The sequence below is a fragment of the Lupinus angustifolius genome, chromosome LG15 (genome assembly GCF_001865875.1).
Source record: "Lupinus angustifolius cultivar Tanjil chromosome LG15, LupAngTanjil_v1.0, whole genome shotgun sequence".
Classification (NCBI taxonomy): Eukaryota; Viridiplantae; Streptophyta; class Magnoliopsida; order Fabales; family Fabaceae; genus Lupinus; species Lupinus angustifolius.
The window spans coordinates 2637663-2662818 of record NC_032023.1 but is presented as its reverse complement, the minus strand read 5'-3'; the positions used below and the strand labels follow the sequence as shown (position 1 = coordinate 2662818).

The 25156-nt window shown below is 30.9% G+C and overlaps 2 protein-coding genes across 3 annotated transcripts; both read right to left on the bottom strand.

Annotated features, from left to right (window-relative positions):
- Window positions 10876-13987, bottom strand: LOC109327273 (desiccation protectant protein Lea14 homolog). Its single transcript, XM_019560343.1, has 2 exons — window positions 13694-13987; window positions 10876-11293 (listed from the first exon to the last, which is right to left on the bottom strand). The coding sequence occupies exons 1-2, from the start codon at window positions 13969-13971 to the stop codon at window positions 11041-11043; spliced, it is 531 nt and encodes a 176-aa protein (XP_019415888.1). The 5' UTR covers window positions 13972-13987; the 3' UTR covers window positions 10876-11040.
- Window positions 16378-22629, bottom strand: LOC109328696 (endoplasmic reticulum oxidoreductin-2-like). Of its 2 annotated transcripts, none has more exons than XM_019562280.1 (10): window positions 22200-22629; window positions 21226-21357; window positions 19793-20045; window positions 19193-19303; window positions 18581-18699; window positions 18123-18227; window positions 17792-17994; window positions 17054-17177; window positions 16679-16861; window positions 16378-16608 (listed from the first exon to the last, which is right to left on the bottom strand). In XM_019562280.1, the coding sequence occupies exons 1-9, from the start codon at window positions 22356-22358 to the stop codon at window positions 16679-16681; spliced, it is 1389 nt and encodes a 462-aa protein (XP_019417825.1). In that variant the 5' UTR covers window positions 22359-22629; the 3' UTR covers window positions 16378-16608. The 2 variants fall into 2 exon arrangements, with proteins under 2 accessions (XP_019417825.1, XP_019417824.1); XM_019562279.1 differs by having other exon boundaries at window positions 16378-16575; window positions 22200-22628.

The following is a 25156-nucleotide window of genomic DNA, read 5'->3' as shown; positions in this document are numbered from 1 at the left end:
TGGAATTTAGTTATGTATATTAAAGAGTGATGAAATTTAGACAATTATTTTGAGATAGGAATTAACTACATCATATTAGATTTGTTTGTCTTCAAACAACATTTAAGTCTCATACCATAAAACACAACATTTAAGTCAAGCACATAAGAATTATTTTTTTGTGGAACTCTATTTTTTGGTGGAAGAAGAATATTTTGTTTGATTAGAAAGAAGAAATTGGGAAGAGAGTAAGTAGAAAAAAAGAGGTGAGAATGAGAGAAAAAATTTCAAAAATAATTGTGATGTGATATCACATATAAATACATATATGGATGATAATTGTGATAGTTTAGTTGAAATGATAATTGTAATACAAGGGTTGTTCGAGGGGATAATTACAAATCTTATATCGAGACAAAATAAAAATAATATTATTTTACATAATCATACACATTCTATTTCTAAAAATAGCACTTAATTGACAAATGATGTATATAATTTTAAAAAACGGTACAAGTATCTTTTTTCAATGATGAATTATCTTATCCTATCTCAAAAATCTATTCCTAAATCATGTGGAATATCTTATGTCCTTAGTGTCCTTTCATGATTGTTGTGATATTATTATGTTTGAAAACTCATTTAAAGTAGCTTAACTAGTAATGTTTTAAAGTTAATATATAAAATTATTGGTTTTTATTAAAGTTTAATATTTATATATTATTTGTGTAAAAATTTTATATGATCATTGTACTATTTATAATTTATGTACCTTACTTTAAATTTCTATTTAAAATCAACAATAGTTAGTATAATAATAATTAATACATAAATAATGAAAATGTATTAACAAAATAAGAAAGTCTTAAAAATGTTGATATATTGTTTTCACATGAATGTGTTGGGGTGAAGAACAACTCAACTACGTGAGTAATATATTTTAATTCTTGTGTTCACATGGGATCTTTCAAGATTTCTACAACATGAATAATCACTTAAAATAGAAAAAATATATATGAATTAATAATGTATGAGTTTTATATACTATTATGTAACATTTATTATTCATATTTAATCTCTATTGGTTCTTCAAAAAACATTCAAATAAATAGTAAAAGAATATAATAAATGTGTATAAATCTTTACAACAACAATATATAAATATTATACTCATTGCTTAATTTATAAAAGCATACTTGTGCATGATCTATTTAATGATTGCACTTAAGTATGACTTTGTTGTAAATATCTCTAGCAATTATATATTTTATGTGGCTGACACCACCCAACTAGTGAAACCACCATATAATAAGTCCCTAAATTAGCAATGTGAATATTTTTCAATGATTAATTTCAGCATTTCTCAACGTTTGGAACCTTAGAGAGTAAAATTAAACTTTTTTAACATACTAAAAATTACAGAATATTTTCAGTATTTTATTTTTGTGCTAAGGCACTGTTTCAAAGAATATTACGAATATGAGATATTTTTGTATGGAAAAATTGGAGGTAGAACTAAAACTAAGTTATATGCTCTGATACTTTTTTATAAATATATTTTAAAGTTTTAGTTTTGGTTATTTTATAAGGCAGTTATAAAATACATTCACATTAATTTTTTAGGGGAAAAAATCATTGATTAAGTAAAAAGAGAAAATTAACAGGTTTCCTTAATATGAGAGAATTTTTTAAAATAAAAGTATATTTAGTTATTAACAAATTTAATTTTATTATATTAGCAATATCAAACAATTTCCTTAATTTTGACGAGTCTTAGCATGCTACTCATTCAAACATTTGATTATTCAATCAATGTTTTTCAAACATTTCCTCTTTTGTGTTAAATCTCTCCACCAAACCACAACATATTATTCGGGTTACCATCACTAGGAGATTTTGATTTAAATTTTAGAATACACAACAGTATTTAATTAAAATTTATAACGAAAAATATAAAGAAATATATATGATTGGATCAAATGTAACAATTATTTCATTTTCAATATAAATTATTATGTTGTCATCAATAAATTCGTCTTATATCTTACTATGTAATTTTGTTTAGCCACACACTTCTCCACCGTCAGATTCACTCCATTTTCCCTCCCAAAGCCAACAATTAATTGGGATGAATCAAACCAATAAACCATCTAGGTTCAGTGACCTAAGTGACCTTGAGGACAAGGTCACACTTGAAGAGGTGTGCAATGATGGGGTTTTCACACTGGCCCCACGACCAGTCACAACTTCAGGCCCAACACGGTGAAGAAGAAGCCTACTTGGCTGACAGATTATAATTAGCTTTCTAATTTCTTATGTTATTATTTTATGTTGGTAATCTCTTAGGAATATTGGGCTTCTGAGTGAACAGCCCAGGAACAATGTTGCCCTAATTTCATATGTTGCTATTAATATCTACAGCAGCAGCTGCTAGAACCAATGAAGTATTTCCAGTATAATTTTTTTCTCTTATTATTTCCTTAGTTCTTGTGATTGTTTTAGCAAGTAATCCTTCTAGTTGTTTCTTAATTCCTATTATTGGTGCTTTCATTATGCACTATGCCTCCCAAAACTTCCAACAAGGACATTGATGAAACGTTACTTCAGATTTTTGCTGAAAAATTGCAAGAACACAAGGAGCATCAAGATGCTAGACATGAAATTATTACATATGCACTACGATCCATCACGAACAAATTAGCGGATATCACTATCCCACCCCCAACCACCAGCTCCACCTCATCTACCATCTTCCTCACAAATTTCATCTTTGTTTTTGAAGAGGAAGCCATAGATTGAGGTTTTTGAGTTTTTAGGTTTTGGAAAATTTGGGGTTTTTGATTTAGGCCACTAAACATGAAAATGATGGTGTAGAAGTGTTTAAAATTAAAAATATGATATGAATAGACACAAAAATCACCAAAACTGATCAAAAATGAAAATTTTAGGGTTTGAGAGTGTTGAGCAAGAGAGAACACAAGCTGATGAAGAAGATGAGTTTGAAAAAGTTTAAAAAATAAAGAAAAAAGTACATATTTGGCATAGAGTAATCGGTTACTCACTTTTGAGTAATCGGTTACTCACTTTTGAGTAATCGGTTACTCAAATTAAAAAAATTAATTTTTTCAAATAGCAACTTTGAGTAATCGGTTACTGAAACACGCTGTTCAACCCTGTAATCAGTTACTCTCTAGTGTAATCGATTACTGACCCAGAAAAACTTATTTTTAGGCAATTTTAAGCTATGAAAAAGATTTTTAACCCAAAATTTGAAATATTTAAACATAAATAAACACTTTTAAGTACAAGTAGGCATGAGATAAACATGATGAAGCAAACATATAACCATATAATCATGTTAAGATAAGTAAGTTTCACCAAGAATTCCTAATTCTCGTCTAATTTTATAAAAGATTCTTTAGCCAGAGGTTTAGTGAACATATCTGCTAGTTGGTTATGGATATCAACAAATTCTACCGACACATCATTCTTTTGGACATGGTCCCTAAGGAAGTGATGTCTTATATCAATGTATTTTGCTCTAGTATGTATAACAGGATTCTTTGTGAGGTTTATAGCACTAGTATTGTCACATTTTAAAGAGTGCACCCCAATTCTAAGCAATAATCTCGTAATTGTTGTTTAAGCCACAACACTTGGGCACAACAACTACCTACTGCTATATATTCAGCTTCTGTAGTGCTTAGGACAACACATGCTTGTTTCTTGCAAGACAAAGAGACCAAAGCATTTCCCAAAATATGACAAGTACCACTTGTACTTTTCCTCTCATATTTGCACCCAGCAAAATCTGAATCCGAATAACCAACCAAATCACATATACTTCATTTTGGATACCACATACCAACGTTAGATATACCTTTAAGATATTTCAAGATTCTCTTAACAACAACTAAGTGTGATTCTTTTGGTTTAGATTGATAGCAAACACACAGACATATATTAAACATGATATCAGGTCTATTGACAGTTAAATATAAAAGAGATCCAATCATACCTCAATACTTTGATATTTCAATGTATTTCCCTGCTTCATCCGTATGAATGTAAGTATCGGATCTCATAGGAGTAGTTGTTGGCTTGCAGCCATCCATGTCAAATCTTTTTAGCAAATCTCTGCAATACTTAGATTGACTTATGAAAATGTCATTATCAAGTTGTTTGATTTGTAGTCCAATGAAGTAATTTAATTTCCCCATCATAGACATTTCAAATTCTCCTTGCATCATTTTTCCAAAATCACTACACAAAATCTCATTAGTAGAACCAAAAATAATATCATCTACATAAATTTGAACAAGTAGAGTATGATGATTTATTCTCTTTATAAATAGTGTAGTGTCGATCTTTCCTTTGTTGAAACCTTTTTCAAGTAGAAATTTGGTTAGACGATCATACCATGCACGAGGAGCTTGCTTTAAGCCATTGAGAGCTTTCTTTAATTTGTAAACATAAGAAGGATGTTTGTAATCTTCAAAACCAGGAGGTTGTTCAACAAACACTTCTTCTTGAATGTAGTCGTTGAGGAAAACACTCTTTACGTCCATTTGATATAACTGAAAATTCAAAGAGTGGGCATATGCAAGTAATAGCCTATTAGCTTCAAGTCTAGCAACCGGAGCGAAGGTTTTATCAAAGTCTATACCTTCTTCCTAATTGTATCCTTGGGCTACTAGTCTAGCTTTATTTTTAACAATAATACCATTTTTATCAGATTTATTACAAAATATCCACCAAGTTCCAATAGCATGCTTGTTTTTCGGTCTAGGAACAAGTTCTCAAACTTCATTTCTCTCAAAATAGTTTAAGTCTTCTTGCATAGCAAGAATACAGTGTTCATCCTCGATTTCTTCATCAATCTTGGAGGGCTCTATTTGAGAGACGAATGTCATGTTTAGACATGCTTTATCAAGCATTCGTCGGGTAATGATACTTGTATTTAATTCAGTAATAATGTTGTCAATAAGATGATATTGATGAGTTCTCCATTCTTTTGGTAACTCTGAATGAATATGCTCCTCTTGAGAGGGTAGATTATCATCTATTTTCAAATGCTCAGTATCAGTTCTAGGTTCAATAATAGAAATTTCATTTGAAGAAGAACTTGACAATTCTTCTTCATCAGGAGTTAACACATCCTTTATCTCATGATTTGTTTTATCAAAAGATACATGAACGAATTCTTCCATGGCTAGAGTTCTTTTATTAAAAATTCTATAAGCTTTACTTGTAAGAGAGTAGCCTAGGAAGATTCATTCATCAGCTTTTACATCAAATTTGCCTAAGTTATCCTTACTGTTATTTAAAACAAAACATTTACAACCAAATACATGCAAATGAGACATGTTTGGTTTTCTACATTTAAAGAGTTCATATGGGGTTTTCTTAAGAATTGGTCTTATAAGAACTCGGTTTAAAACATAACATGCAGTACTTACTGCATCAGCCGAGAAATATTTTGGGAGGTTTGTTTCATTCGACATTGTTCGAGCCAGTTCTTCTAAAGACCAATTTTTTCTCTCTACAATACCATTTTGTTCTGGTGTTCTAGGAGCAGAAAAAATGTGATTGATACCAAGATCATCACAAAATTCTTCAAATGAAGAGTTTTGAAATTCTCCCCATGATCACTTCTTATAGCAACAATTTTTAGTGATTTTTCATTTTGAACTCTTTTAGCATAAATGCTAAAGGCTTTGAATGCCTCATTCTTATGAACTAAGAATAGAGTCCAAGTGTATCTCGAAATATCGTCTACTATAACAAGAGCATAGTAGTTACCACCATAACTTNCTTATAGCAGCGATTTTTAGTGATTTTTCATTCTGAACTCTTTTAGCATAAATGTTAAAAGCTTTGAATGTCTTATTCTTATGAACTAAGAATATAGTCCAAGTATATCTCGAAAAGTTGTCTACTATAACAAGAGCATAGTAGTTACCACCATAACTTTTTGTCCTTGAGGGGCCAAATAAGTACATGTGTAGTAACTGCAATGGTCTATCGGAAGAAACCATATGCTTACGTTTAAAAGAAGTTTTTGTTTGTTTACCCATTTAACAAGCACTACATAGTTTCTCTTTAACAAATTTCATTTTACGTAAACCAACAACTAAGTCTTTCTTAATAAGTTTATTCAAATGGTCCATATGTATATGAGCAATTCTCCTATGCCAAAGTCATGCATCAAGATTATCATTTACAACTCAACATGTTATTGATAAGGAAGAGTCCATGTCCATCTTATTTATCCTCTTACCAATGAGTTTAGAGTTTTGAGAATTCTTACTTTCAATGATGCACTTATGTGGGTAGAATGCCACATGGAAGCCTTTGTCGCATAATTGACTTATCCTTAAAAGATTGTACTTGAGCCCTTCAACATATAATACACCTTCTATGATTGTTGAGGGTGGCTTGCCAATTCTACCAACTCCAAGAATTTTCCCTTGTTGTTATCACCATAAGTGACATATCCTTTGTCCCTTGGAGTGAGGATATAGAACTTGTTTCTATCGCTCGCCATGTGTTTTGAATAGCCGTTGTCCAAGTACCATAAGTTGCAGGCGACTCTCAAATTTTCCTACAAAACAATTTAATTTTTATTAGGTACCCAATATTCTTTGAGTCCTACACACTTAGTACCTTTCTAAACCCATTTAAAATAATCTAGGGGTACACCATATTTTCTAATTTTACAAGTATTCGGTGTTTGTCCATGGTTTTTGCAATATGTACATGTGGGTTGATGTTCATGTTTTATTGTATTTAAATGCATGGGTGCCTTGTTTTTCAAAGTTTATCTTAGTTGAGACACTTTGTTTCTTAAAACCATGGTTTTTTGAATAGCCAAGACTTCTTCGGTCTGTTGAATGTCTTTGATCATTTATGATCTTTTCTAAACTTTTACTACTCTTGTTTATCTTATTAAGTTCAAGACTTAATATTGAAACTTTATTTTTAAGAGTAATGCAGTTTTGATATGAAGATGATGAGGGTTTGTTTTTAAATGGTGTATATAGTTTTAAAAAAGGGTACAAATATCTTTTTCAATGATGAATTATCTTATCCTATCTCAAAAATCTATTCCTAGATCGAATCTCTTATCCCTTAGTTTCACTTGATGATTCTTGTGACATTATTATGTTTGAAAACTCAGTTAAGTAGCTTAACTAGCAATGTTTCAAAGTTAGTGTATAAAATTATCGGTTTTTATATAAGTTTAATATATGTATATCCTCTGTGTAAAAAAATTATGTGATCAATGAATTATTTATAATTTATTTATATTACTTTTTATTTCAAAATTAATAATAATTATTACTTTTGATATATTGTTTTGACATAAATGTGTTAAGAGTGGTATTGGAGTTGGATTTGTACTTATCCAACCTCAAACCCAAAATCCTGAATCTGAACTAAGCCAAATTAAAAATAATACTATTATCTTGAAACTTTCACGTTTCAGATAACCTAAACCCGAAGAGAACTCGCCCTATATATAAATATAAGTCCTATATATATGTCTAACTTCTCCATATATATAGGTTATATATGTCTAATTTTATAATTTTATATATCAATCGGGTTTGGAGTATGATATTAGTTTTACCAAACTTGAGTGCAAACTCAAAAGATAAAATCAGACAATACCCAAAATTGAACCCAATCATAACTAATTTTTCTTATTAAATTTGAGTCATCCCTACTCCTCTACGTTATTTGAGTATTTTAATTCTTGTGTTCACATTAGATCTTCCTTAACACTTAATTTATAAACACTTAATTTATAAAAAGCATACATGTGCTAGATCTATTGTAATTATTGCAGTTAGGTATGACTTTGTTGGAAACGTGTCTAGTAATTATATTTTATGTGGCCGACATCACCCAACTCTTTATACGACCATGTGATGAGTTCTATAATAAATCACTAAATTGTGCCATGTCAATATTTTTCAATCACTAATTTCATCACTTTTCAACTTTTGCAACTTTAGATACTAAAATGAAACATTTCTAACATTCTAAAAATTTAAAAATATATTTTCATTTTTTTGTGGTAAGGCAGTGTTTTAAAGAATATTTACGGATATGAGATATTTTTGTATGAAAAAATCGGAGGTAGAGATAAAACTGAGTTATGCTTTGATACTTTTTTATTATCTCTCAAAGTTGAGAAAAAGAAGTGTGCATCAGTAATGTGAGAATTTTTATACATGGTATTATTCTCCATTTATTTTTAATCATCTTTAACTATTAAGTAAAACTAATACAAATAAATTGTGGATGATGCATTACTGTGTATAAATTTTCACATTGTTGGTGCATAGATATTAGGGGTAAGCAGAATCCGACTCTACTCGCTTACCCGTATGGCCTGATCGTGATCAAGTTTGAATAAGGTTAGGTATAGGGTCGAGTTCGGGTTCATAAATTAGACCTACTCAATATTTATGACTGGATAGGAGACAAGCATGACTCGGCCCGTCCCGTCTCATGGTTAGTCACTCATCATGTTTGTAAATGTGTCTGTTCAACTTTGTATGATTAATGACACATCTTTGTTCGAAAGTATAATTAATTTTCTAATTTTTTCGTTATATATATGATTAACAATATATACACATATATAATTTTATATGTCAAATTATATATTCATAATAATAAGTAATACTGAAAAGACTTTATCAAAAATGAATTTGTATTGTATTTAATCAGGTCTAGGGTCGAGTACGAGTTTAAAACATTCAAAGTCGGGTTAGCTTCTGGTCTAGAATCGAGTATAGATTCAAAAGAAAAATGATGCGACCAACTTTTAGGGTTAGGTAAGAGAGAAGTTTTATCCAACCCATGCTCACCCTAATAGAAATTACAAGATTTAGTTTTGATTATTTTATAAGGCAGTTTTGTTATAAATACATTCACATTAATTTTTTAGAAAAAATCATTGATTAAGTAAAAACAGAAAATGAACAGTTTTCTTAATGTGAGACAACTTTAAAAAAAAAGTATATTTAGTTATTAACAAAATTAATTTTAATGATATTAGCAATACCAAACAATTTCCTTCATTCTAATGAGTCTTGCCACTTTACTCCCTCAAACATTTGATTCATTCAATGAATGCTTTTCAAACATTTCCTCTTACATTTCTTCTTTTGTGTTAACTTTATGCACTAAGATAAAGACTTGTGTAAAAATGTACATGTGTAGATATAATCAACAAAATCTTGACAACACATTAAAAAAATATAAATACATTTCTATTTAAATATGACGTGTTATATATATGTTTATGTAAGTTTTCTCCTCTACCAAACCACTACATATTCTTGGGGTCAAGATCTTCTCTAGAGAGGAAAATACATAAAATAATAATAAAATATGATACTTTTGTTATGATGATTTAACCTATGTGCAAAAGGAATTGTACTCTTTTGGACATATTTATAAACCCTTGACAAATATTTCCTCTATCGTGTGGGACTTGAGTTTTTTTCATTTCACATGGAAAAGTCCTCATCAATGTTGCATTAATGAGGCATGTTCCATCAAGTTCCAACAGTTTTGAGGTGCTATTTTTGTGTGCCAATTGAGCATGGAAATATGATTCATGGGCAGATAGTAAAAAAGGTTATGGATGCATTTGACTTTGTAGAATGAGCAAAGAGAATTTGAAGTGGACCAGTGCACTACTTAGTAGGGTCTTAAGATGATAGATGTATATAACAGTACTTTCGGAAGCAAAACGTTATTTCCGAGATTTGAATCTATGACCTTTATATTACAAAGACAAACAACTTTACCATTATGAGGGATTAACTTGTTAAGGTCAGCTATTGATTTGAATTCTTTGAAGATAGCACAAACACTTCACTCTGGCTGTTGTGAGCAATCTGTGTGAAGAACTGTCTGTGAATACTGCATTTCTGTAATTCTTTCAGTTCATGTGAAGTTAAGGAGTTTAGAAGATGCAAGATTGCTATGAGAGAAAATGCTGTGAAGGACATTGTAGTTTGGAATATAATGATTTCAGCATATGAAGGGAATGTGTTTCCTAAGGAATACTTAGAGCTTATATATTGTATGGTTAGAACAGGTTTTAGACCTGATTTCTTTGCAGTAATTCCTTCCATCACACAGTTAAAATATACTGAGTGAAAATGCATGCTCACATGATAAGAAATGGTTCAGATTATCAGGTAAGATGTTTATAATTCTCTTATTGACATGTATTTTGCATGCTTTGTTGGGTTTATTCAACTTTGAAGTATCATATTGGATATGCGGGGAGGAACAAAAAAGTTTATAAGTAGAAAAAGCCTATAGAACTAATACCTTAAATGTTTTGCTTCAAAACGTGGTGTCTCACTTGTGGCTCTCCACTCTTCCCACATCTTGGTAATAATGGATCTCCCCGGTGGTTGGAGATTACCCAGTCGCAATTTGGTCCAACAAGTGGTATCGGAGCTAATAGTTCGTCTGAAATCTGGGACATGGTGGACTTAAGGGGGAGTGGACCAGAAAGTGTGTTGTACTCACACTTGAGGAGGAGATTATTGGGTTTATTCAAGTGTGAAGTCTCACATTGGATGTGCGAGGAGCAAAAATTCAGCGGAGTTTTTGGCTTGATAATGGACAATAGTGGTTTTCATGGAGTGCAATGATCTAAGGATATGCGGTGCATGGAACTCTATGATCATAGTGCATATTCAAAACATGCATAATGGTTTCAATGTTTCCAATTGTACAACCAAATGAACTAACCACAAAGCAAATATATTGTAATTATCTTTTTGGAATATGAGTCTCGTGTAACCGAAAATCAGGGTGCGACTATCAGTAACGAAACCAAGCTTCCCAACAAACAAATTCTTTCACAACATTGATGTAGAATATTATAATCATCTATGATTATAGCATCATTATAGAACAACATCATTACAACCATAGGGGTAAAGAAATACTCAACAGAAATTGGTATAAAGAAATAGTGGAGGCTGCATTTATTTTCTTGATCTTAGACTTGTGGTGAAGCTAAGCAAATATATCAGAAAAGCTTGGGAGTTTGAACTCTCCCTTCTGTGAAAGAGGAATGGTGAAGTTGCCAAAAACAGGAAGATCAATAATAAGATAAATATCCAATTGATAATCTATGTCCCAATCTTTTCCAATGTCCCTTGCCAAACTCAGCAATATGCTGTGAGCCACCGTCACTGGCACATCCAACAGTGTTATGTCACTAGCCTTCAAGGACCCTGGATCTGGTATTGTTCCTGATGCTATTTCCCTGTCACCACCCAAGACAAGTTGAAACAAATAAGATAGATAATTCATTATCACATGCTTTCTTCCAACTATAATGTGCTATTCACAAAGATGTGTCATTTTATATACAGACATAATCTAACAACAACAACAGATACATATATGCTAAGATTTAAGATTAAACAATATTTGTCATTTTAAAAACATGATTAAGGTTAAAAGGGAACTATGATTGTGTGTACAAATAGTGGTGGTAGGTGTTAAGGATTTCCAGGGAAACTCCGCGATTCATCTAGGGTGAGTATTGAAGATGACGGTTCTTGGTAGATTTTGGTGTAGGGGTTTCGATTGTGTTGAAAGACTTCCTAGAGACAAAAGGTTAGACGGTGTGTTCTATTGGATGATAATCTAAATTTGGAAAAGTTGTACTACAAGTTTTGGAAAGTTGGGCTATTGGTGATATCGTCAAGAATATTCAGATAGACTTATTTTGAAGGGGTCAAGCTCTCATGTAGAAGAAGTCCTATGGAGCAGTTGATAAAGAAATTCAGATATTGAGCAAGATCGAGTTCTATTGTAGTCAGGTTGCGAAGAGTTACTATTCGTCAAGATGAAGATTGTTATGTATCACGCCCAAATGACTTAAAGTACTACATGACCAAGCCGTGTGGGGATACTGTGTTCTCGAAGCATTAGAGGATGTAGAGTTATAAATAGGACAACGCGAGGGCGTCGTGACAACCATGATCGTGTACTTCGGGCGTGAACTAACCCACAACCATGTGAGCAATACATCTGACAATGGGAAGCGATATATGTCCATGTTGTGTATGGGCCCACAATCATGTATTATGGTCACCATTGACAAATATCGAACATTGTTATTAAATCTCTTGTATTATATATCATTTATTCTCCCTTTTATTTAATTGCTTGTTCCCACTCATAACAATTGCTTTATTATAATAAACAGTTTGCTACATTTTCATAATAAAGATGGTTATCTAATTCATTACATAATTATAATAAACCTTATACATGTTGGCATTTAATAACCTATTAATAATGTGTGCCCATGGTACACTCAGAGAAAAAACGATTCTCAAATAAATTCTTTGATACCATACCATCTAGTACTTTAATTTTTAATAAATAAGCTACTTAATGATTAACTTATAAATTGTCTTATTCTCTTCCTACGACACTCTCTTAACAAATTATTTTTTTTTGTATAATTAAGGGTATCCCTATCTTATGGGTCATGAGCTAATTCCTTTCAGAGTATGTGACTAGCTCTCCTAACAAATGTCGTTATTAAGAATTAAATTATTAACTTTTTAATCTACCTGAGAATCTAACAAAGCCTTACATCATTAGAATAAGGTCTCGTTGATTCTTAACAAATTATTTATCATTTGATAGTGTTCTTGTATCATATATTTCATGGAGGAAGAGAACTATGTCATATAACCACATTAGGTATAATAATTTATAGAGAAAATAAATTAGAATGTACACAAATGTCAGGTTCTGTCAAGAAGTGTTCTTAAACATTATGACTAGATCATGAATAATTTTATTCATTTTGACATAAGAAACTAACATTCAAACAGATATATAAAGAATTGATTTTAATCCAGTAATTGTACTATACACTAGGTATACTAACAAGACGTTGATCTAGTTGTAAAAGGTCTTGTTAGATTCTCAGAATGACCATATGTCAAATATTTAATTTCTGAAAGAAACACTTGCTAAGAGGAACAGTCAAACACCAGAAATGAAAAAGTTACTTACCTATAGAGTGAGTGCAATGTTTCAAATTGTGGACCACATCAAGTGATGTGGCCGCAATATTCGGTTGCGGTGACCGCCGCAACCGCATCACACCATAATTACGGTTTGACACCAAATCACAATGATCGACCACAACAAGTCGCAACACAACTACATTTGCGCCATAACAACCACATCGAGCCACATAGACGACATCATTATCAAAAATATTTTTTACTCACAAAATAATTCAAACCGTAATGATCAGAATCCAACACTGACCGCACTTTAAAACACTAAATGAACAATACCCATATTCAAATTATTGTTTAGGAAAAATAAAAGTATGAAGTTACTACCAGATAAAAAAGGATATTTATTCTTACAAATACATCATCTTCGACATCATAAAAAATACCTCACAAATTAATATTTTATTTATTAAAGATTAGATGATTTATAGTAGTATTTTCTACAAAAATACATCATTACTATTCTACTATAAAACTAAGTCCAATACTTTTTGACAACATCATCAATGTTTCTAAACCAATCATCCAACAAAATATAATTTTTCCAAGAATTAATGAAAAAAACAAGAAAGAAGAATAAAGTTGAGAAAAGAAATAAAAAATTTTGAAGTAACCTTTCAGAGCTTTTGAGAGTGTAGTTGATCTCACAAATAGGAATAGAAGTTGAGTATGGATTCTTAACTGACACCTTCGCCAAGTACTTCATTCCATCACTGTTCAAACCCTTCACATCCACGTCAGTGATACTCGCTTCAGGTTTCGGAAAGTTTCCAACTTTTTCAGCTATATAGTTTTTTGCTTTCTCTAATAACTCTGACATTTTCAATATTGCAAATATTACACTCACACTTATAACTCCTATTGATATTTTTGAACCTAAACTTAATCTCATATTTATAACACAAAAGAACAATCAATCACAAAGGAACAAAATACAATGATGTTGCTGTCGGTGGTAACGCGTGTTGGGTACTTGATAGTCACGTGACACCCCGTGTTGTCAGATCTAAGAATACTGTTTGTATAGTCAATCACGTGTAGGTGAAGTGTCATATCTCACTCAATTTTGAACAGCAAACAATAAGTTATCTCAAACCATGTCTCGGCTAATAATATTTAATAAAAATAAATAAAATAATAAATATTTAATTTTTTAATTAGTATAATATATTTTCATTGTATGAGGCATAGTTTGAGATACACTTTAGATTGAATATCATTTTTCTTCTATTTTGGTTCCTATAAAGAAAGGGAATCCAATTACTCTTTTAAGAGTAAGTTTAAAAAATTAACATCACATCTTAGTTATTTATTTTAAGAAAATCTAAATTAAGTCTAAAAATTTACTATTAGAGCGAGTAGATCATCTCCCTTCTAGAAATATAAAAAAAAAACTAAATTAATAATTAAAAAGTTATTCATATAAGTCAAAGTAGTTTATGGTAAAAACTAAAGTATCATAAAAGTTTGAAAAAAGAGAAGAAAAATATATCGTGCAAGGATTTTATAAATGTTAGTCCAACTTCACTTTCATTTTAATAATTATCAACTCTTTAAATAAAATAATGCAAATGAATAGTAAATAATATGTTGATTGTGTATAAAACATTTACATTTACTATTCATGCTTAATTATCATTCATTCTTCAAAAAGTAATATAAATAAAAGTTAGATGATTGTATAGAAATCTTTACATCAACTATATATTGATATGATACTCTAACAATTAAGGGATCAAAATGAATAAATGATAATTTAAAAAAGCTGAGAACCTATTTTTTTGTATAATTAAGGTATATTCTTCAATAGATTAAGGAAATAATCATTTTTTGAATATGTTATTGTCTTTCTAAATAAATATCACTCATAATAATCGAACATTTTGATATTTGACTTAAGCTTGGTTACAATGGAGCATATGATAAGGTACCTTTAATTCTTATTATTGGCCACTTTTCTTTTTTTAGTTTCTAAGCAAAATGTCGCTTTTCTTTTTTCACGTTTCTTTTTTATTTGAAGAAAATAATTTTGAGGAAATGATTGATTAGTTTTGACTTTTGAGTGAATAAGGACAAAAAATTGAAACATGGATTGTTTTTATGAAGATTCGTTTTAAGTGCATGCATCATATAGCTTGGAATGAATAATTGAAAGGAGAAATTATGTGGAAGAAGCAAAAAGAGAAAATATGTGGAAGAAGCAAAAAGAGAAAATAATTTAATGAGAAAACTAAATTCCATTATGGCGCATGTGATAGGATTGATGAGTGGACAACAAAAAATGAATGAATGTGAGGTTGAGTGATTTATGAAGCCTAACGTTACAATTTATAGATCCTTGGATTAATTATAATATGAGAATAAAATATTTAATTATTTTCTATAAAAATATTTCTAAAATTAAAAAAAATAGTATACATATCATACTTAAAAAGAGATAAGTTATCTCATGATACGAGGAGATATATTATTCTCTTATAATATAGCCTATTTTTTACTAATTTAGAATTTGATAACTTCACATACAATTTATTATTAAAATTTGATAACTTCTACAATAAATAAAACAAGTTTCATTTTTTATTAACTTCACCTACAAGTATTGGTTACAACTTTCACATAAATAAGCCTATTTTTCTTCATTTATTTTTTTATGAAGTGGAGATATTTTCTTTTGCTATTATTCTTAGTTTGTGTTATCTTTATCTCTTGAAGCCAAATATCCACTGCCATATGGAAGTAATGGACCAGTTTATGGTCAACATGCACTTTCATTTTTTGTTTTTTTTGTTTGCTTTGATAATTTTAATCCTATTTGGTATAGTCAAAGGATAACTCAGTACATAAGACTCTCACTTCGTAAAATCTGATGAGAGTGTACATATGCAACCTTACCCTATAAGTAGATCGATTATTTCTAAATTTTAAATATATAATATCTTAATCAATAAGCAACAACCTTATAATTGTGTCGAGTTTCACCAACAAACTTTTTCATATATGTTAAAAAAATTCTAGGCATATACACTCTAAATCGTGTATCCCTTAAAATTTTGATTTTTAATCGATTGGATCAATTGCTTTATGAAACTCATTGTTATATATCATTTGATATTCAATACTAGTATCTTTGTACTGTCTTAAAAGTTTCAACACATGAAAGCTTCTCTGTTCTTCAGCCAAAAAATGATATTACAGGCACATAATATATTATTCATACATTGGTTTGGATCGGTATTCAGGTATAGTTTTCATGTACTTCGTTTCGTAGAAGGGGTGAATCCGGGGATCGGGGATAAGGTAACGAAATTACCTTTTACCCCGCGATATGAAGAACAAAAGTACACAACAAAATCAGGTTGTTACATCTCAAGTACCAGATCTATTACTTTTGATTAGTTTTTTCTATATTCATTTCCAAATTTGTGATATTTCACATCAATGGAAACTTTTCAAACCAAAGAGCATGGTTTCCTATAATGTGAATTGGTGCTACCTACAGAAATCAAATGCAATGTTACTCAGTTAGCTACATCAAACCAACAAAGCAATATAATCTCAAGGAGGAACAAAACAACTACTAAGAATAAAGTATTTACCTATGTTTTAAGGACATAGGACAAGATTCTCTTCCATGACCTGATCAGTGTGTTATAACTAGAAGGATGTCCTTCAATGGTTCTTTCAGCTGTAGGTCCTATTTCGCGGACGAATTTGACGGATTCTGAGAGTCGATTGAGAAGATTCATCAATGCAATTACTTCATTCCTTTGCAACTGCAGCTGAAGACCATCAAGTGCAACATAAAAGGATATTGGTTAGTCATTTTACTATCCATACTCGGCATGTAACGATATATGATAGAGTTACAGGTAACATTGGCAACATAATATATTCAACGGTCACTGCAGAAGCAATTTGATTTCAGGTAACTTGCATAGAGAGAGAGAGAGAGTTCCAAGAAATGTACTTACTATATGACCCAGGTTTTCTTGACCATCATCGGAGAAGAGAATCTTTAATGCAGTACCAAGACCAAGAACCTGAAGCTTCCCCCATAATCGGCATTTTTCACATCCTACACAATCCATCAATGCACTGTATTCCACAAATAATTATTTCGTGTAAGATAATATGATGCAGTTTGTGAGTTGAATTCTTATATAGTTGTAAGTGAAAACTTATACTCGGCACTTGACAAGTCCAGATAAACCTCAATGCTAAGAAAACTGAGATTATAAAATCCAAAAACACAGAAGATGAAAGGCAGAACTGTATTTCAGGAGAAGAACAAAGACGGGGAAATACAATAATGTTACTTCGACAACCAAATTGTGACAAATTGAAGTTGTCCTTTGGTTTTTAGATGAGTTTTTTGAGATGTGTGTAGAGGTAAAAGATGAAAAGTAAGAGACAATTGATGTACTTTAATTTGTTGTAAGAGAAGTTGTTAAACTTAGGTTGTGCAAATAACACTACAGGGAAAATATGTTAAAATCCAACCTATATATCATGTTTCATTACCCCGAAAACTTTTTGCAAACCGTAATATCAAATAGAAGTATAGAACCATTGCTAACCAATTTCCTTTCATACATGCTTATTAGTTACATAAAGCATGCTAAGAAGAGACTAAGCCCCCAAAAAATCTGTTATTAATGAATAATATTCATTGAAATCTAGAGCTATGCCGACTAGTTTATAGATAATACCTAATGTTTCTGAACTGTTGTTGAATGTTCTGTTTCAGCTCAGGTCCACTTTGGCCTTTCCACAGCTTAGCTTCATCAAATGGAACTGGACATGCAGCTTGAAGTTTGGGGTTGTAAAGTAACTGTTTCATCAAGGATTGTGTCTTAAGGTCCTCATTAAGGTTACCGGTATCATACTCAGCCTGTTCGAGATAATCTGCAGCCTAAAGTGGTATTCGGTTGGATACAAGAAAATATAATTGAGTAATATTTGTAAAAGAAGAAAATATTAAAATTGGTAAATATATAGTTTTGGTATTTATGATATTAAAGGAGAACAATATATACTCACTTTTGTTACTGCTCGCAGGACAAAGAGAAAGGTGAAGTACAGATTACTGACACGATCGGGGTATTGTAGGACTCGATCATACAACAAAGTAAGATTTTGGCCCCACTGGAATAATTTTAGAAGAAAGAAAGTAGTTAGATATTCATATAAACTTCTAAATTTTATTATGATTGGACTAAGTAACATGCATAAGGTTGCGAAATGTGCAGTTGGTTTCAAGATGAGCTACATCCCAATCATTTTTTGCATAAAAAATCGTCAACTTCATTATGGAAGGTCCATTATACCGAAAGAAAACGAAATAGGTTAAAACTTTAATGATGTAAAACAAAAGCCAAATAGACTCTCATCAAAATGCTCAAATATGCAATGAACTGTATAAATCCTCAAAACCAGTGCAAACTTTTATTTCAAATTAGAAAATTAGCCACTGCTAATAAGAGGAACCTGAGATTTACCAAATTTGTAGCTTCATCGAGTAGATAATCAGAAGCTATATGTATTGATATGGAGGAGTGAAGACCGGATATCAATTTATATAAAATCTTTTCCTCCTGGCATGATTCTTGAGACGGATCTACAAAAGACATAAACAAAACTTCATTATACTGCTCACAACATCACGGAACCGTAGGTAGGCATAAACAACAGTTTGTCTTTTATGATCACTTTAAAGATATCTTTCAATTAAAAGAAATAAATGATGAAAGGTTTCAAAACAAGAGGCTTAGATGATTATAAAATAAAAGATAAAATATGAATCATTTTACTTCAGTAAAGAGAGACAAATGAAGCATTAGTTCGCATTTCAAAAAGTAATTAGTCGGATGATGTTTGATAACAGGAATGGTATTACCAAAACTATCTAAAATCTCAGGCTTTTTGACATTAGTAAACAAGTTTATTCCTACACTAAAATTTTAAATGAATCCCAAAATTTTATTATAACTCATTATAGCTATAGAAGCAATTAGATGACCCGCTCCATTTCACGCTTACTATTTGAACAATGTGAAAGAATATGAGGAAAAAACAGAGTGAAGTGGATAAGCTATGCAAAGAAAACGTACATTTGGGGCAGTTCTCGGAGTAGACAGCATCCCATATCCTTCTTGCAGATGGACCAGTGTAACCAGTGTACCTTTCAGGATTCAGTTGAAGGTTCACATATGTCATTTCACCTGTAAAAGCAAACATGACAAAATATTCACTAGGTAATTTCATTTGACGAAGTACATATGCCAATCTGATGTTACCGAAAATAGAATTTACTCATGGATCCTAGTCTAAATATTTTAGTACTAATATTAATAATAAAGGACATCTCAATGCACGAGGCTCCCACCTAGTGGGAACTTAGGAAGGTAAATGTGTGTAACCTTACTCCCGCATGCGGAGAGGTTGTACCTGACAAAAAAACGTTAGCAACACATGTTCAACACAATCTGGATTATTCGGTGGATTTTATGTGGGATCTACTAAATAACATGTTTCCACTCACTATTTAGTGGGACCCACATGGAATTAACCCGATAATAGCTAGTGTAAAAAGTGTGTTAAAAAGTATGTTAATAGCCTAGCTGAATACCTAACAACACACAGAATTACTAGGAAAAGTACAACTATGACAGAAAAATTTCTCGTATGAATTAGTATGTACAGTAGCGCACCATTGTCGGTCTCATCATCATTTGTCCAGGGATTGTCTATTTCCGTCCATCCTCTAAAAGCTTTACTATCCAAGGTACGGTCAACAGCTGCCTGGGGTTTTCCTTCTTGACAAACGAGATCATTCAACGAAAGGCGATAGGGCTTCTTAAATGATTCAGGGAACTCACTTTCAGGGCATTCACATACACTACAGTCCCGTAACTTGCACATACCATCATCAGGCCAGAAAGGGCAGTCACACCATAACTTGGCCTACAGCAAATTTCATCAATTAGTCATCAGCACAACCGAAAACATCAGAGTTGAAAGTTGTAACAAAAAAATGTGAATCAGTTACTGGTTTTCAGCTCCCTATATGTAATGTATCATCAAAGGTATTGTCTAAGTATGCAAGTTTGCATAATTTCGATGGGTGCACATAAATCTTGAGAACCATTCACTCAAAGTTCAAAGGTTGTAGATCAATATATAAATATCTAATACTCACCTTGAACCAATGTCACAGTAACATATACATTTCTTAGAAAAAAATCATGACTAAGACATTAAGAAGACCAAGCAGCAAATAATATGTTGACTTTCTTAGATACCAATAATGAGGGGCAATCACATTAAGGGTTGGAAAAAAATCAATAAAATGAAAACTTTAGAGCCAAGCAATTATCAGTTTTATTGAAACAATGCACTGAAACTGAAATGTTTTATTTAAACATATATAAAGTGTAGAAAATTTAAATACTGTTAGAACATAAAAAGAACAATTAATTAAACAGTTCAAGTAATGTAACTACTCCTAAAAGGAAAGAAATAACAGAAAACAGCCAACAAAAAATTTATTAAGATGAAGAGAAAACTTACAAAGAGAAAGGAGGATAACGAGTCCCCCTAAACAAAAGAAAAAACAGAAAACAACCAACGAAGAAAAAAACTTATTGGCACTAAGCTTCCCAATCCCACAGCATATCGGATAGTGAGACCCATTAAAAAGGTCTCATACTTAACATGTAGTAGACACGAAATGCCGAATCTAAGCTCAAATCAAGTGATGTTCCAAAGAAAGCTCCTTAAAAGTAAGAGTTCTCATCAACAGATGAAGCAAAACCTTTAAAATAGATCAAATACCAGAAGCTAGGAAACTTAGGACTACGTCACCACACACTCTAGAAAGGCCTCTTGATCCTATATTGCTCTATTTGACATAAATCTGATGCTAGATGATCTTCACATGTTATTTAACAGATACAAACTAATATTAATCGATTGGGCACAAAAAAGAAGATATTAACAATAGAAGAGCCTCTTTAAAACCGTATTGTTTATATGATTCTAATCACATTCTAGGTAATCAGGAGCATCAACAACATAGGCAAGGATGTTATAAAAGTAGGAAATTAAAGAAAAATGTAGATATGAGAAGTGGCAATAAGCAAACCTTAAAATACCGAAAGAACGGGGTTTTCACAAGCTCTTGAAGGGACGGATTCAACACTTCCTCATTAAGATGATCCACAGTTTCATAGTCACAACAACAATCCTCCACCATGCCACTATACTTTGGTGTAGCCTGCACAAGAGTAAAAGAAAAGCTAACCATTGATTAAAAATCAAATAATAAAGTTTCTAGTCATATGTATAGCAAAGGAAAAAATAATTTATTGAAAACATATTTCTACATGTCTACAATTTACAACATCCAAAACAAAATGTATTATTTTCCGGCGTCAGTCAATGTAAGGAATAGTCTTCTTGACATGGAACACACTATTACAAAGATCATAAAAAATCATAAAATCATATATAGATATGCTTTGTATAAAAAATATCCATAATCTCAACTTACAGCAGATTTTTAACCTATGATACAAAGAACATAAGGAGCAACAACAACAAAAACCAACTCTTCTTTCCCTCAACACAAGTTCGGCTACATAGATAGACAAAGAATTTACATCTGAATCCTCCTTAATGTTTTCGCTTATTCTTTTTGATTGGTCTCCCTCTGCCTCTAGCGGTTGGGCTACCCTCCATTAATCTAATCTCCATACTATAGCTTTTACATGTCTTCTCCTCACGTGTCTGGATCACCTAAGGTGAGATTCTACCTTCTTTTTACAAATAAGACGCTGTCTCAATTTTCTCTCTGATACATTCATTCATAATCCCATCATGTGGCTACTCACTCAATGCGATCCTTCTTAATGATTTGGTCTATACTTCCTTTTGGTCTTCCTATAACTTTAGCAATTGGACTAACTTCCATTTCATCTATTATCCGTATACAATCTTTCTTACAATAGATATTAGCTAAACTTTCTCTAAAATGCATCTATTCCACTACTCATAATGCAATAAGTTAACATAGAATAAAGTGAAGAGGTAAAAATAATGAAGAAAGTGTAAAATTACCCGAGAACATGGACAAGCTCGATCAATGGCTCGAAGGAAAGCTATATTGGAAGAAGTTCTGGAAGACATAGCAATAGCAACAAACACAGCGACAAGAACAACAACAACCTTAACCCATCGCGACCCATAACTCTTCTTCTCAATCTCCTTCTTCACCATCACCAATGTTAGCGATTTTCCAAAACAAAAATACCCAGATGAAAATCGTTGCTTGGTTGATGAGAAAAAACAAAAACCCAGTAATAAAATTGCGGAAAGTGATGATTTTTTTGGTGTTCTTGCAGGTTTTGGAAGTGATGTAATAAAAAAAGTTATTTTGTTCGAAAAAGAAAGAAAATGAAAGTGTTTGACGATGTGAAAATTCTTGGGCGTTTGTTGAATGTTGATGGATTAAGGGGCAAGAAAATTAGAGAAAATCTTCATTCAATGTTGAATAAAACCCAAAATTGTTGTTTTCTATAATGAAGAGGTATAAATGTAATAGATTAGTGAACATGATTATTATTAACATTAAATTTAAATTATCTACCAAATAAATATTAGGAAAAAAGAATATAATCTTAAATAAATAAAAACAAATGTTCACATTAAGAAATTTAAAAAAAAAATTAATCTATAAAATAAACAAAGTAGACATGTAAATTAATATTGACATAAAAGAAAATTTATTTAAATAGATGGACAAATATGTTATAGAAAGATTGAATTTTCAAATAAATAAATATTAATAATGTGTATGAGGAAAAGAGGACAATTGATTTATATATGAAGATGGATAGGGAATTAAATATGGAGAGAGAAGGAGACAACTAGGTAGAGGTGTCAAAATGGGCTACCCGGATAGGTTTGGGTTAACTCGCATCGGGTTCGGGCTAAATTGTGTCAGACAAAAATCTGGATACAATTTATGTATATTAGATTGTAGTTCAAAACCACCCTAAGCGGGTTGTGAGGGTCGGCTCACATAATATTAAAAAAAATTAAATTTTAACTTATTTAATATATATATATATGTATATATATAATTTGATATTAAAGTATAACTTTTTTAACACAATTCTTATGTCCAATACAACCAAACTTATAGATCTAATGTCTTTTTTTGAGTTAAGACATGAAGTCCATATATATAATCTTTAACCTAACTCATTTATTAAATATCTCATTTTTATTGGACTCTCACTCACTAACATAATATAATTTGGACTTCACTGTAATATATAAATTGTTAGACACTGTCAAAAATATTATCTCTTGTATGTTTTTTATCAACACTTTTATTATGAACAATTATATTAAATTTGGTTGTGTGGAGTTTTCTATGGGAAAAATTATGTTGTCTTTTACTTTTGTTGCAAAAATTATTTTCTTTATTATGTTTTTGTTGTAGAAGTTAAATCTAATTAGATGCACAATTAAGAAAGAAAAAGTGAAATCTATATCATTTAATTCTTGTAATTGGATTTGATACATTACTTTTTATTAGGTTTAAAAGGATATTATGCAGAATGCGAAAAATAATATAATGTTTAACTTTATAACATTATTGTGATTTATAAATATTTATGTTATAGACATTACTCTATTTTTATTCAAAGTTCATAATATAATATTTATTATATATTTGTTATTATAAGTTGTTTTTGTAAAATAAATTTCACCTAAGGCTTATTATCAAACCAAAGTCCCAAAGAAGATTAAAAAAATAAGGTAAAGCAGGTAGCCCGAACCCACCCAGATAAGCCCGACCTGAGCTATAACCCAGTCAGGTCAGGCTAAAAAGCCCACATTCAATTCAAAGTATCTAAAATGATACCCAAACTCTATAAATTTTTGGACTTTGGCAGACCGGCCCGACCAACCTGACCCCTTTGACACCCCTACAACTAGGGTTTAAAGTGGATATATGAGGTTTTATGAGTGACAATAGATTGGGTTGGGACAAATTGTCATGTGGTGCGCCCAAGTAGCTTATGTGTGATGCAATTGCGTCAGACATAGTAACACAATCGACTCGATCATGCCATGTGGTGCAAGTTCTGGCTTTTTCCAATCACATATTGTTATGTAACAACTATGTGTACTAGATGTAATGGGAAATGTGCTACATGACATCTTTAACTTGCCATGTATCATATGTTACATGGAAAAATAACCTATTATTATAATTAGTTTTTGGTGACAACTTATAAGTGCTAATAGTTTCAAAACAAACATATGGTAATTAGTTTAAAAAACAAGTCTACTTAGGTCAATTTGCCAAAGATCTAATAAGTGTTATCACCCAAAAAACCAATATAAAAATTTGAAAGTCTTAGTGATATTGTAATAATTGGAATTTCTGCTAACACAAGACTTCTTAGAATATCTCTTTTCTCCCTCATTTAATCTTGTCATATCTCATGAAATAATATTTTTTTTTGTATTATTAAGAATATTTCATCACCATTTTTAGTATGAAACTAATTTTTTTTGGAGGTTCATGTTTACCCCTATCAATACGTGTCGTTTTCAGGAATCGAGGTTTAGAACTAAGTATTTAGGATAAAAAATAATGTTATCATATGTTGATCATGAAAATCAATTATTTTATAATAAGAGTAATTTAACATGCATTTAAACCATCAATAAAACATGGACTTACTTCCTTACACAATCAACAAATTTTATGCTCATTTTGGAATGGCATAATTTAAAGTCTAATTTAAAGTCTAATGAAGAGATTTTGTACTTTTTATTTCAAACTAAAAAAGAGAGACCAAAGTTGGATTTACATTCAAAATAAAATTAAAAATTAGTAGAAGAAATAAAAAAACTAAAAAAATATATACATGTAAGGATAGAGTATCAATTTTATGGAATAACATATGCTCTCCTACAAATTATGTCACTCCATATACTATAAGCTTATGATTAATTGAAAAAATATTTTGAATTTAAAAAATTAATAATTAATT

Bases quoted from the DNA above. Each gene is read 5' to 3' on its own strand.
- LOC109327273 (XM_019560343.1), bottom strand. From the start codon at position 13,971: ATGAGATTAAGTTTAGGTTCAAAAATATCAATAGGAGTTATAAGTGTG. The intron at 11,294-13,693 runs GTTACTTCAAAA...GGGTGGTGACAG, and splicing joins ACTCTCAAAAGCTCTGAAAG to GGAAATAGCATCAGGAACAA.
- LOC109328696 (XM_019562280.1), bottom strand. From the start codon at position 22,358: ATGGTGAAGAAGGAGATTGAGAAGAAGAGTTATGGGTCGCGATGGGTT. The intron at 18,700-19,192 runs GTACGTTTTCTT...TGTCTTTTGTAG, and splicing joins CTCCGAGAACTGCCCCAAAT to ATCCGTCTCAAGAATCATGC. The intron at 17,178-17,791 runs GTATTATCTATA...TGTGGAATACAG, and splicing joins CAACAGTTCAGAAACATTAG to TGCATTGATGGATTGTGTAG.